This window comes from Mirounga angustirostris, unplaced genomic scaffold (assembly GCF_029215605.1).
Source record: "Mirounga angustirostris isolate CCGP_5_RB_7025 unplaced genomic scaffold, mMirAng1.0.hap1 SCAF_3, whole genome shotgun sequence".
Classification (NCBI taxonomy): Eukaryota; Metazoa; Chordata; class Mammalia; order Carnivora; family Phocidae; genus Mirounga; species Mirounga angustirostris.
This window is the reverse complement of record NW_026991711.1, coordinates 170,447,226-170,462,025: the sequence shown is the minus strand read 5'-3', so window position 1 is coordinate 170,462,025 and position 14,800 is coordinate 170,447,226. Positions and strand designations below refer to the sequence as shown.

The 14,800-nt window shown below is 35.3% G+C and overlaps 1 protein-coding gene across 1 annotated transcript in view; it reads left to right on the top strand.

Annotated features, from left to right (window-relative positions):
• ERBB4 (erb-b2 receptor tyrosine kinase 4) overlaps positions 1–11,351 on the top strand; it is a 49,091-nt gene extending 37,740 nt beyond the window's left edge. The window contains exons 7-9 of the mRNA XM_064585839.1: positions 5,465–5,512; positions 6,293–6,590; positions 9,439–11,351. Of these exons, the coding sequence (XP_064441909.1) occupies positions 5,465–5,512; positions 6,293–6,590; positions 9,439–9,884 (792 nt within the window). The 3' untranslated portion in view covers positions 9,885–11,351. The remainder of the gene's footprint in view (positions 1–5,464; positions 5,513–6,292; positions 6,591–9,438) is intronic.
• The last annotated feature ends 3,449 nt before the right edge of the window (positions 11,352–14,800 follow it).

The window sequence follows — 14,800 nt, the reverse complement described above, 5'->3', positions numbered from 1 at the left end:
TTGAGAGAGAGAGAATGAGAGCGAGAGATCACAAGAAGGGGGAGGGTCAGAGGGAGAAGCAGACTCCCTGCTGAGCAGGGAGCCTGATGGGGGACTCAATCCCAGGACTCCAGGATTATGACCTGAGCCAAAGGCAGATGCTTAACCAACTGAGCCACCCAGGCGCCCCAACGGGAGGAACTTTTAACTTCCTTGTCCTCAGTTTTCTCATCTGTGAAATGCAAGTCATGATTTTTAGTGATGATACATACCTTGAAAGATTATAAGAATAAATAAAACCTAAGATAGTCTCTGACATATGGTAGGTACATGATACATGTTAGTCTCACTTCCTATTTCTCAGTTTGCCTAAGAGTAGTCATATATTTTTCTATGAAACAGAATAGACATTATAATTAGTTGGACTTCAAGAACTGAGTTAGGAAAGTAGAGTTATTAATGTTTATAAAAGGCACCCTCTACAATTTGTAAATTCTGAATTGACTCCTATTCGTCTTTACTGATACCATTCATAGCTTCCCTTCATTAAAAATTATTTTCAGTAATAGAGTAAATGAGACATATGAGAGAGATAAGATGTTCTAGGGTTAATGAAAAAGGAATGAACAAAGGATGAGAGCCCAAGTTAATATTCCTTCAACTGAATCACAGGCTTATTATTAACTATTTGTTGATGTATTTAAAATACTATTATATAATTTTATATATTTTTATTTATTGTTAATCATTACTAATTTATTTTGTGTGTGATAGAGTAAAAAAGTTTATTTTTCTATTTTTTTAATTGTTTTTCAGTGTGATTCTTTTTTGCTTCTTCTTCACTAAAGAGTCCAAATTATCCTATATTTAAGTTTGCTTTATGTTTGATTCTTAAATTTGGAATGTAGTTTTATATTTCTCATGGGGTTCCCAATCGCTTTTCTTCTTGATTATCAAAGAAACATATGCCTTTTTTACAATATCTATAACAATATCCATATTTTATTGAGGTATAATTGACATAAAATATATATTATTTTCAGGTGTACAATATAGTGATTCAACATTTGTATACATTGCAAAATGACCACCACAATAAGTGTAGTTACCATCTGTCACCTTACAAAGTTAAGACAATGTTATCGACTATGTTCTCGAGGCTGTACATTACATCCTCATGACTTTATTTTATAATTGGAAGTTTGTAGTTCTTGACTCAAAAAGCAGCATTCCACATAATCAAACAAGTAGATGGAGAGTGCATTAATAAATAAACACATGCATAAATAGACAAAAGATGTTTTGTGTAATTTGTATATACAAATTATATGTGTGCGTGCGTGCAAATGTGTGAGCCAACTGCCTAGATTCAATAGGGTTTCTCCTGGTTCTTGCTGGTTTTTCGTACGTGGACACACTGCTTTCTCCTGGCTGCTTTATGAAAAATGGAGATTCTAAATCTAGGTGTCTCAAACATTGATATGTTGAACTTGGTTGTGAAAAAATATGTAAGTTATAGCCATGCATCAGGAATTGGACGTAATGCCAAAAATATTTTATCTGTCTGCTACCTGACCTGTAAAAATGTGAAAAGGCCCATCAGAGTGTTAAGAATACATGCCAGGGAGGATAAAAAGTTGAGAACCCTTAATAGTTACATGTGTTTAGGTAATAAATTAGTGCAGATGGATTAGTAACATCTTACAGAGATACATTGTGTTTTAGTTAAAAGGATTTAGAGTATTTCTTGACCCTATAGGATTAAAGTTTCTAGGGTCAAGAAATACTCTACCTATAGGTAATATTGATAGGTACAATTATCTGAAGATAAAAAACCTCTCTCTCATTAAGTGCATGTTTAATTTAGATAGAGGTTAGGCATTAAGTATGTATTTTTGTTTCCTAAGAACATAGATTTGTCTGATATTAAAAAAAATATTAAAAGACAAAACCCATCTGGTTAACAATTTAAAATTTCCCAGGAGCAATATTAAACAATATAATGTTTTAATTAAAACAATAGATATGAGAAATACAGTGCATATAATAAGACAGCTTCATATTTTTATCATTCAACTGAAATGCAAATTTCGGAACATGATGTATGTAAAGTGCATTTAACACCATATTTGATATATTTGCTGATATTTGCCTTCTCTATAACCTCGGGCATTTGAGTCTAAATTAATCATACAATGTCCCAGTGAAAGGGCCACAAAATTAAACTTGACTCCATCACCCTTACAAATCCCCCCACCAGAAACAAATTCCCTATCACCTGCCAGTTTATAACCCACCTCTTTCTATCTCTGCCCTGCTGACCATAAATCCCCTCCCCAGCTAATTGAACAGATGCACCCAGTACTTCCCGAAGATCCGCAAAGCTGGGCTTTGATGGACAGCAGAAAATGGCACAATGAAAAAAACAAAAGCCTTTTAACTGAGAGCACTGCTTTGTTCTGCTCAGAACTTTAAGGTCACTCCAGCGTGTTCTGACTGTGGGGATCTTAATTTTTACTCAACCAATTTACTTGCAGCTGTCATTCTGATATTAAAAGTTCAGCTCTTCAAGTGTGGGAAATTGGGGCGGCGGGGAGGGAGCGGGGCGGCGAATGAGAAGAGCTTGCTACAAACTAAAAACAGCAAAAACAAGTAAAATCTGGCTTGGCTCTCAAGTACAAAAAGTTATTTTCAAAGCCTATAAATTATGACATAGTGATTAACATGTAATTTAAATATATTTAAACAACAATTATATCACATTTCCAGCCCCGCTAATTGGCCTCACAGATGTTCCCTTGTAGCTACATTGCCCTTCCAGGGGGAAATGAATGAGGTACTTTTTATCATGGAAAACAGAAAAAAAAAAAAAGCAAATTAAAAAAAAAAAGGAAACAAAAAAATAAAAAGCAGCCAGTAACCCCAAAAACAATGAGTTCTAAAGGGACTTTGCTTAGTATTTTTTTTTTCCATTTTAATGCAGAAAACTAGGAAAAACATGAAGACACTCCTATTACTGTGATGGTATCTGGCAGTATGTCCAGATCCAGATTTGGCAGGTTGCTGATGGAAAGACTTGTCAAAACAGGGAGAGCGCCTGCATTCTAATATGGCATGGCCTCTCTTCAAGAGGTCTAGTTATTTTTAACACAACGTTTTTATAATTGCAGACAGCCTAGCCCAGATAATGAATATATACAATAAAGTATTTCCTGATGAAGAATGACTTGCGAGTTATTCCTTTGATCACTTCTCCCTCAAGTTTTATAAAATATAAAATGTAGAGCCATAGCCATCCGTGCTGTTCTCTGAACTGTGAATCTAGTCAAACATGACCCAGTACGGCAACTGTTGTGAAGTAAGAGGTCAAAGGAACAGCAGTAATTACTAATATTTTGGAATACTTGTCTTCTAATATGTAATCATAGAATTCAAATAAATTCACCGCAGCTTCATCTTACTCTTGCTTTTTCTTCTAATAATCTCAGGTAATATTTGATCGTTCAGTATAAATTGCAAAAGGCCAGTGGTCACGTCTCTCCTAGTGTCTCATGGTATCTCCAGCATCTCACAGTTCCTGTGCTTTCATTGGAGAGGTTTAATAAATATTTGTTAAATGCTTGCTCAATAATCAGGGTTTAATGATAGGGTAAGGCCAAGGTTTATAATATGATCAAGTTCCACCAGGCACTTGTCATATTTCCCATACCATCCCTCTATTTTACATCTCACTGGACTATACAGCAAATTCCCCTCAGATTTTATGAAAAAAAATGTATTTAATTTCATATCTTTCTAAAAAATAATAAAATATACCTATACTGAAGGTGATATGGAGAAGAGGGAAGCACTTTTCAATGCCTCTTTGATGAGTAGCTTTGGCATTTTGATTGCTTGACTTTAATAATTTGATTTAGCAAATGTGAATATTTAAATTTTATATATCCTTTACATTTTTATAGTGTGCAGAGCTTACAAAGTTCATTTATATACGCCTTCTTACTTTGTCTTCACTAAGATATAAAGAGTGAGAGGCCAAGAATAAAAATGATGATCTGAGATGTTTCACGATTGACGACATCATTTGTAACTGGGCCTGGAGCTCAAAGATCTAACAAATCATAAAACAATGTGTCTACTGGACAATACTACCTTCTATGCTTAGCATATTAAATGTATCTCTAATTTTCCATGTCATGATCTTCAAGACGTTCTTAGTTATTAGAGAAGGAAAGAGATCAATAGTTTCTATCCCATCATGTAAATGACTCAGTTTTGAGGAAAGTTAAAATGTAAACCTAATGTAGGAGTTCAGAACTTGGCCCCAGGGTTATTAGTCCCAGGAGACTAAGTTAATTATGGGAAATTGTGTTATCTGGTTGCTATTAATTTATATTAAACAGTTAATATCCATGGAACCATATTCTTCTTAGAGTTTGTTTTATGAATCTCTAAATTGTAAAAACACTGGCCTGGAATAATACTTAGCCAAGTTTCATACATGTGTGCAGAGAATGCAAGCTTCATAAAATCAACTGTTTTTATCTGCATTATTCATTATCTCCAGTGTCCAGAAAAGTGTCTGGCACATAGATAGTAAGTTCTCAAGAAATATATTTAAAATACATATATTATTAAGAAATGGTGTTGATACTCATATAACCCCCTCTACTTACTCTAAGTATATTGTCCTTAATATTTTATCATATTTTTATATCCACTTTTATTTAGCTCATAGGATGGAGTATTAAGCTATAAGAATACGGATGCCTTTTTTTTTTTAACTGAAATCTAATTTTAACTGATTCTAAATACATGAAAGTAATATATGCAAAGCATATTTCCAGGACTGGAATTAATTTTCCAAGATTTTCTTCTGTTTCTTAACTTACAAAAAATCAGACTGAGGAGAAAACAGTATGTATTTTTTAAAAGGAAAGGCTAAGAAATTGACCCTTTGCTGAAATAGTGAAAAATAAATGTAACCTGGTAGTAAAAATTATTCAAGGAAAATTGAAATTCACTTCTATCTCCTTCTAGGTAAGTTTCTTTTTACAAGAGAGAACCAATGCTGTGGTATATGGCCATTTCAGCCATACAACCTGTAAGGAAGGAAATGGTTCTTTATTTAAAACTATAGTTAATTATTTACCATTTTTATCTTTCTCCCAGGGTTAATGAGAAAAATAGTCATTGTCAACTTCATTTTTAATCCATTTGAAATTTTACTTTTTCTATGTAATTTTTCTTTTCAGGGATTGAACTAAAATATTTCATACAATATTTAATATTCTCAAAACACAAAAATAAACTTATTTATAGTCAGAGTGCATAAAATTTTACCATTTAGCAAACTTCACTGTTGTGCATGTTTTCCCCTTAGGTTCATACAATTCATGTGGCTTTTCTTTTCTTTTTTTTTTTTTTTCTTTTCATTCATAATACCTCTTATTATATCCATCATTCCATTTTTCTTTCCTATTAGAGTGAAATTGGACACAGCCCACCTCCTGCCTACACCCCCATGTCAGGAGTAAGTATTTCATGATCAACCTTCATCTTTTCATATTTTTGGCCTTTGCTTATCATGTTTCTTCTCTCTTGTCTCCCCATAGTTTCCTCATTTTGCTTTTGCCAACAGTGAGTAAGACTTTGCTGTAGATTGTATAGCTGGCTTTGTGGATATGTTTTACTTCAGCAGATAATCCAAAACTGAGATGCCATGCACCAACAGTAGCTTTTGATTTTTACCTGAAGGATTTACCTGGACTCATAAATTATGCTTCTGGTTGAGGAGGTTATCATTATTTCCATGATTATAGGTTGTGTGCTAAAAAGTCAGAGTCTCAGTAATGATTCCCTAGTTAGGTACTTGGAGACTCAAAGTCAGAGTGACCACAGAAGAGACGGCAGTAAGGAAATATCACCAACCAAATGGCATTACTGTGCTTCTGTTCTTAATGTCGACTGTCTACAGTTAATAACATTTCCATTTGTCATGAAATTTGAATTGTATATCAAAAATGGGCGACTGTGGGAAAATGACATGAAATATTTTGTATTAGGTCATATGTTAGGTGGTCAGTAAAATTTAAATAGGTATTTCCAAATTCTTTCCCCAGGATCACTTTGTAAGAAAAATTGGAATTTTAGGGGGTTGTAACTCAAACTTGTCAGCCATTCAGGGGGAAAACTCAATTAAGAAACTCTGACTTTTGTCTGAAAGACAAGGTTGCACATCCTTTTGGTTATTTTTTTTAAGGCTATTCCTAATAATAACTTATTGTGTCTAAATGTGTCTCTCTGTTGACAGAACCAGTTTGTATACCGAGATGGGGGTCTAACTACAGAGCAAGGAGTGCCTGTGCCCTACAGAGCCACGACCAGCACGATCCCAGAAGCTCCAGTTGCTCAGGGGGCCACAGCCGAGATTTTTGATGACTCCTGTTGTAACGGCACCCTACGCAAGCCAGTGGCACCCCACGTCCAGGAGGAGAGCAGTACCCAGAGGTACAGCGCTGACCCCACCGTGTTTGCCCCGGAACGGAGCCCACGAGGAGAGCTGGACGAAGAAGGTTACATGACCCCGATGCGAGATAAACCTAAACAAGGTACAAACAGAATGTGCAGAAATGACTGTCATTCGGCATTTCACTTCCCTATCAAAATGAGCAATACCGTGTAGAAGGGAAATTGCCAAACCCCTGGACTGCGGAACATCTGTGACCCAGAAGAGGCCTAGGCTGCTGCTCTGTGTAGCATATTGTCCAAACCCACACCATTTACACCATCCGGGGGCTTTTTAGAAATCCGAACCTCAGGCACCACCTGAATAGGAATCTGCATTTTAACAAGATCCCTATGTGACTTGTATGCCTAGTCAAGCCTGAGAAGCACTGATCTAAACTTATCTTTATTGGACCATCTTTATTGAATATTTGAGTGAGGTGGCACATCACAAGATTTTGGAACCATGGCTTCATTGAACTTATTGTGGAGATCATAAAGACTGGTATTTTGATGGCACCAATAAAAGATTTGGTCAGTTCTTTAAAATTTGGCATCACTGGGATGATCTTGTTCATTACAGGAGATTATTATTCCTTATATGACACATTTCAAAAATTAAAGTTCTGATGCTGCATTTACTTCAAGGTGTACCATCATGTCTTGAAAATATTCAGTTTGTGGTTCTACAAAGCTCAGCGATGACTTTACGAAGTTAGTAGTAGAAATGTTAGACATCCAAATCAAATGACATTTCAATTTTGAAAAAGCCACTTTCCTTCCACGTTAACAGCATCACAGAAAGGAGAAGATGGATGATTGTTATTAAAAACTGATTATTGTGTCTCAGAGTCTTCAGGGTCAAGTAAACTTTATTTTAAGACTCCATATGAAGGCCCATTATGTCCTTGAATATATGGTTATATTTAATTTTATAAAATGCAACTAAGGGATCCCTAAGTACATATTGTAAGTAACCTATTAAAGTGTCTCTATCTAGAGGTATAGAAAGGTATTACTGTACTGAAGAATTAGATGTATTGGAAGAATTGGATAGTAGCCCAGTAGTGACACAAATGTAGGTTTTGAGAAGATTTGGCAGATAACCCCCTGAAAGTGCAATACTCTCTGGGAAGAGTCTCAGCTCAACCATAGAGCTGTTTCTCCACTTAAAACTGCAAGGCTGCAAGTTTGCATCAGGAAATCGATAAGTAGCTTGCATTGCGAAAAGGTAACATGAATCTTCTAAGAGAAAACACAAGGCAGCCTATATAGACTCACTGTAGAGCGTCCCTTGATTTTGTCCCTGAATGTAAGTTTCTACAGAAGATTATTGTACTCCAGCCTACTTCTCGGAGAGTAGAGAATTTTAGTATAGACATTCCTACACTTTCAGTTAAGAAGTTTCAGGAACCTGGTAAGGAAAATCAAATTCTGCCTCCCTTAAAAGCATTTTTTTTTCATACATTTTTCTTAAAATGACTGTCACTTTGAAAACCATTCAAATTCCAACATGTTATGAAGTGAAAAGTTCTCCCTACTCCTTTAGGGACAATAATGAAAATAGTACAGTAGAACAAGAAGACTGCTCAGTAGGAGTTTTAGATCTGAGTTCTAGTTCAACGCTAGTTGTATCCCTCATACATCATTTAATCTTGGTTTTCTGTTTATAAGGCTGAAAAAAATACAGCTTCACTTCCTTTCTCACAGGATTGTTGTGAGGATGATGTAAGCTCCTGTCATTCCTATATATGATGGTGGGATAGTCATTACTATCCTTTAACTTGCACATGATGCTAAATACTTAAGTATATCAAGCAGGCCTATATCAAGGGACAAATCACCCTGATTTGATGAGATTATTTTTCTCTACTTGTCAGGCTAAGTATAGAGGACAGAAAGTTTGTTTCAGAATGGTGGCATCTCAACAAACAATTGTACCTTTTCCCTGCCCCAACACCAAAATAGCAATAGCTAAAGTGCCATATCTGTGTATACATTAAAAGAGGTCTACTGTATGTGTGAATATAGGTCTGTATGTAGTCTATAGACATATAGACATAGAGGAGGAATTAAATTTAAGAAGAGCAGCATTGATTAACACCTCTTAAAAAAATTCCCCGGTCAATATTCTATAGTAATTTATTAGATCAAATCACGCAAAATAGCCACTATTATGACTGGTTTCAACCTACAAAAGAGTTATTTCATATGATCAAACTAGTTTCTATTTCGTGATTATGGTTAGCCAGTGGAAGTAAATGTTCTAATTGCAATTTATTCATAGGCATATGTAATGTCACACAAGTCAATTTAGTGACATGTTAGATGTCTAGCAGATTTTATTAGTTGAGTCTTCTCTTTGGATGTTTTCTTTCTAATGTGTGAAGCTTTCTGGAAAACATTGTATAATCAAATCCATTTTACCTATATGGACATCACAGCAAAAAACACACAGACTGAAAAACGCCATTCCTTCACTTCATCCATTCGTCTTGGCATGGAGTTAAGCTATAGACCTTTTGATTTTCCAGTACCCTTTTAGAAATTCTAATTTCTCCACATTTAAAAGCTATTTAACCCCGTATTTTCAACCCCGTTGTCATATTTTCCAACAACAAAAAATACTGACTTTTAGAAAACAGAAGCCTTTAAACAGTGGCCTCCTATGTAGCAGAAACAAATGGAATTAGAAGGAAAAAGGAACAATCTAGGGGACAGGAACTCTGCTTCCGGCCTGAGTTTGCCTTGTTTAGTCATTAAGAGTTTTGGCCCACCTACTCTTTGTTCATATGACAAAAGTAATCAACAAAATAGTTTTTGTGAAAATTCACGAAAACAAATCCATGGCTTTATTGTTCTGGAAAAAGAAGCTAACCATCCTGTATAACCTTTGTCTGATTAACATTTTCTGGAAAGTAGATATTAACTGATACTTTTGTATTCCATCAGAATACCTGAACCCCGTGGAGGAAAACCCTTTTGTTTCTCGGAGGAAAAATGGAGACCTTCAAGCTTTGGATAATCCCGAATATCACAACGCTTCCAATGGTCCACCCAAGGCAGAGGATGAGTATGTGAATGAGCCACTGTACCTCAACACCTTCGCCAACGCACTGGGGAATGCCGAGTACCTGAAGAACAATGTACTGTCTGTGCCGGAGAAGGCCAAGAAAGCATTCGACAACCCTGACTACTGGAACCACAGCCTGCCACCTCGGAGCACCCTTCAGCACCCAGACTACCTGCAGGAGTACAGCACAAAATATTTTTATAAACAAAATGGACGGATCCGGCCTATTGTGGCAGAGAATCCGGAATACCTCTCTGAGTTCTCGCTGAAGCCAGGCACTGGGCTGCCTCCTCCACCCTACAGACACCGAAATACCGTGGTGTGAGCTGAGCAGTGGCTTTAAGAGAGAGACATGCCCGCTCCAATTTCCCGGCCGCCTCTCTTTCTCTTACGGTCTTCCTTCTATTCCCAAGGCCAGTAGTTTTGACACTTCCCAGTGGAAGATACAGAGATGCAATGATAGTCATGTGCTTATCTAACTTGAACATGAGGAGGAAGAGCTGAAAGAGAAAGACAGGAGGAACCACACTGTTTCTTCCTTTCTCTGCATGGGTTGGTCAGGAGATTGGAACAGCTAGAGAAGGACCAGCAAATACAACAAGGCAATACTGCCTGCTGTCAAGCTAGTTCTCAATGTTTTCTCTTTTTTTCTTTTTTTCAATTTTTTTTTTTTTTTAATGCAGATCCCTGAAAGACCCATGCTATCTGTTCCTATCTGTAGGAACGGACGTGTACATTCTCAGTACCCTTGGAAATCGTAATAAAGTTTCCATTAGAACAAAAGGATAACCTTTTCTGTAACATACGATAGTAACTGAGATTGAAAATCCAGTTTCTTTTTCCAACGGTTTCTATCCTAACAAGCAAGGGCAGCCAACTCAGCTTTCATAATTTCTTAATCTCTCTCAAAGTTATAACTAGTAATTATGTTTGGAGGGATTTTTTTTTTTTTTTTTTTGGTCTTTTCATTTTGTTTCATTTTGCTTTGCTCTTTCCCTTTATATTACTTTTTTCCCCACATATTCTGACTTTAATTTCTGATTGCAAATATTTTTACATCAGAGTTTCTTAAGTGTTGCTATAAATTGACAGAATTGTAAAAAAATATTTTAATATGGTGAAATGACCATTATTTTAAATATAGAGCCTTTAAAATTAGAAGGGGAGGCCAAGATACTAGTCAAGTGTAACATCAAATCTGTCATGTTTTACACTTTTGACTATGTACCCCCACGTCCTTTACATTCTTCAACATTTTCTTCTCCATAAATGACAGTACTTGATAGGCAGTTGGTAACGTAAAGAGTAAAAGGGAAACTAAGAGACAGTTCTGTGTGGTTCATGAAAACTACTGACACTTTCAGGGGTGGTCCAATGGGGAATCCATTGAACTGGAAGAGACACTGGATTGGGTATGTCTACCTGGCAGATACTCAAAAATGTAGTTTGCACTTAAGCTATAATTTTATTTGTTCCCTTTCTGAACTCCATTTTGGATTTTGAATGAAGCAATATGGAAGCAACCAGCAAAATAACTAAAGTACATTTTTTTAAAAGAGCTAAGATAAGGAAAGACTGTGGAAATGCCGAACCAAGCAAATTAGGACTTTGGAACAGTATCCAGAGATTATGGTGAGAGGGCCAGCACATTATCTACAAGTGATATCACATTTGCTCTGCAAGGAGAGTTATCCAGTTTATATACTCCACATGAAGGAATGCAAGTAAGGATTGGCTTGATTCCATGGAATTTCTAGTATGAGACTCTATTTATATTAAGTAGAAGGTAACTCTTTGCACATAAATCGGTATAATAAAAAAATACACAAATGTTCGCAGTTTATAGGTAGGTTCTTGGGTTAAAAGTTGTAAATAAACATGAAAAAATTCTCATGTAATTATTTTAATATCGAACATACTAATCTTTTGATACTTTGTATAATAACACTTTCTTCATACTCATCATCCTAGTTCTAGAACCATCTTTTTATGTATCATCTTAAAAGAACACCTACTAAGATGAGCAATGGGAACAAATGGTAGGAATGAGTCTCCTGGAACAAGAAAATCAGGTAGTCTCTCTTTTCTAGGAAAATCTGCTTGGACAGTCATTTGAATTAAATTTTTTTTTTTCAAATGCTAAAATTTTGGCATCAAATTCAAGTCTATTGCCAAAAAAGAAAACAATGAAACTAAAAATCTCTGTTGGTAAAGCAGAGGGTTTACAAGGAGAAAAAAAAAAGATGCAAAGAGATCTAGGTTTCTGCCTATTTTGAAAAAGTAAATCAATCCATCCATTCAATTCCCTTGTTTTTTCAACTGATATTTATTTAGTCTACTAAGAGCACTGTGTAAGTGGAGAACATTAACATAAATGTAATATTATCCCTAACTTAATGATTTTAAGTCAATTTATTTGGAATGACATTTGAATTTCCCCATAAGTTCAAGGAATAAGATTTTATGGACTGTTTTGTGAGCAGTCATCATAAAATCTGTTGTTTGTTAAAAGATCTCCTGTGAACTCACTTGGAACATGAATTAAACAACCTACAAATTACTGAAGTTGACAAATAGGATAGTTTCAGTGTTATCATCCAAACATGAACTGGTAGAAGGATATTGCCTCACTGGCTAATTAGCCTATCTAGATTCTAATTTGACCATTAAGTCAACAGCAGGTGTTGGTCTTTGGCCAAGAACCTTGGAGGTATCAGGACTGGTTTCTTACTAAGTTATGAGAAATGAGGTAAGCTAAAAGTGTGAAGTAGAGCAAAGGAGAGGTTTGTAAGACCCCTTCTAGTGAGGTTCAATCATGAACTTTTCTGGGTTGAAGACACAGAATGACTTACGGGCTACAGCCCAACAGCTTCAAACTCTCCCAGCCATTCAGAGGAGTCTCCAGAGAAAGGGGACCTCACATAAGTTCTTATGAGAATTTGGATATAAGCCTCCCTTTCTAGATAAATCTATACCAACTTACGACTTACAGCACCCTTGTTGGATAGTAGAACTTGATTTTTTTCCTTCTGTTTTATAATATTCATATGGTTTCTTCTGGGATATGGAAAACAGAATCACTTATTTTGAGAAGGGAAGAAAAATAATTTTTTTACTGTTAAGGTAATAGAATGTATTCAATGAATGTAGTTTCCTTCATTCTAAGAACACAAAACCCTTACACATCAGGTAATCTACCACTAACAACTAGAGATAGATGCAGGTACAATCCAAAAAAACCTAAAATGCTTCACAAAAACCACTTTATTGTTCCTTTTGAATGATTTCTATAGTACATTTTTTATTTCAATTGTTTTAGGATTTCTCTCTTATTTTTGTCCCCCTGGAAAAATATATTTCAAAGTGTACAAAAGGAAGAAAAAAATCATTTTGTCCGTTCCAAAAAATAACTTATTCAACCCAGTAGAGTGAAGTTTTAAAATGCCAATCGAAGGCTGCAAAGTGCATCAGAATATCAAATCCCAGAGGCTAGTTGTATCAATGCAAACATGCAGAACCAATTAAGTAAATTTGAGGAAAATTAGTAGTAAAGTTACACAGACTATATATTTTTTAAGTCACCAAATTTTGTGGCCTATCTTGGGGAATCCCATCTAAAGATCCCAGATAAAGAAAAACTGTATAACTAAATGGTTCTTTAAAGAACCATTCTTTAGTTCTTAGATGAGAAAGATGTTCTCTAAATCAGAGTAGACCCAGAACCACAAAGCATCCAGCACCATAAAGAGGTTCTTGGACTACTAAGATTTGGTTTTCCAAATTTCAGTGGTACAGGTTAGGGTGAGAGTTCTTTCTCAATATTCTTGAAATAGAATTAAAAACAGTGCAAACTCAAATTTTTTTTTAAAGATTTTATTTATTTATTTGACACACAGAGAGGGAAGGAGAGAGCAAGCCCAAGAAGGGGGAATGGTAGGCAGAGGAGAAGCAGGCTCCCTGCTGAGCAAGGAGCCCGATGTGGGGCTTGATCCCAGGACCTTGGGATCATGACCTGAGCTGAAGGCAGCCGCTTAACCGACTGAACCACCCAGGAGCCCCTCAAACTCAAATTTTATTAAAATATACAAACTAAAAATATGAGATTCTCTTTTAGTAGATCAGGAAGAATGACTATTTGTATATTGAGAAACAGAAAAGAAGAGATAGTGCTCTATGTGTTATAATGTATGTGTTAATACCTTCTAAAAGTAGGATGTGACATGAAGATTGTGCATATTCCCGATGCTGAGGACAAACCAGTAGAAGGTCTGTGAGGTTCTGCTGCTAGATGAAGTCCAAGGGGCTATCAACATGCTTTTTGAAGTGTCTAAGTGAAAAGAAAAATAAAATTGTTTCAGCCCAACAGGGAAGGATGTAAATACATGTTTTCTAGAGCTAACTAAACTTTATTTCAAAACTTGAATTATTCATCCATCTATAAATGTTGATTATTTAACTAGTATGTAGTTCATAAGGTAATAGAAAAGGTGATCATGAGAGCATGTAAATAGCTGGGCAAAACCATGATAATGCTGTAAGATGTAGATTTAGTTAGGTTATCAGATATTAAATGATTTTAATATTATTAAATAAATCAAACTAGAAAATCAACCACAAACTACTATGTAACTAAAATAAAATGCAGGATATGAAAATGTAGGATGGATTTTGCATAGTAAAAAATAAGTTTGCCATTTAAAATTGTTATTTGTTAGGTTTAGCTGAAAGTAGGCATATAAAGAGCTGGTTCCACTTGTGAAAACTTGCTTTAAAGCATTGCAATTAAATTTTTTCTCATTCTTTTATTCTTTTACCATTTTTAATTGCATTGAGTGTAAAGAGAATATTTTTTTTAATTTGTTTTGCAAACACCACCTTGCAGAGTTTAACAGGCAAATATGTTACGTGACTTTAAGTAAGAGGTCTTCAAAATGAAGTAAAGGAAATGTAAATATTCTATTACCTTATGCAGAGACAAAGATTGAGTGGTGCCATTTAGTAAACAAACAAAATACATTTAATTTGTGAAATGTCCCTTTTTTCCATGTTACCTTCCCATTTCCAAAAACAAACAAAAAAAGCAATTAGTTAACAGTATTCTGATAAATAATGCTAAACCAAGCATTTCAAACTGCTGTTATTTCCATTATTTTGGACTCTGGTTTTTAGACCAATGATTTTTAATATTGCAAATGAGAAGTCCAGGTGTATTAACTTCTAGTTATTAGAAAACCAGATAAA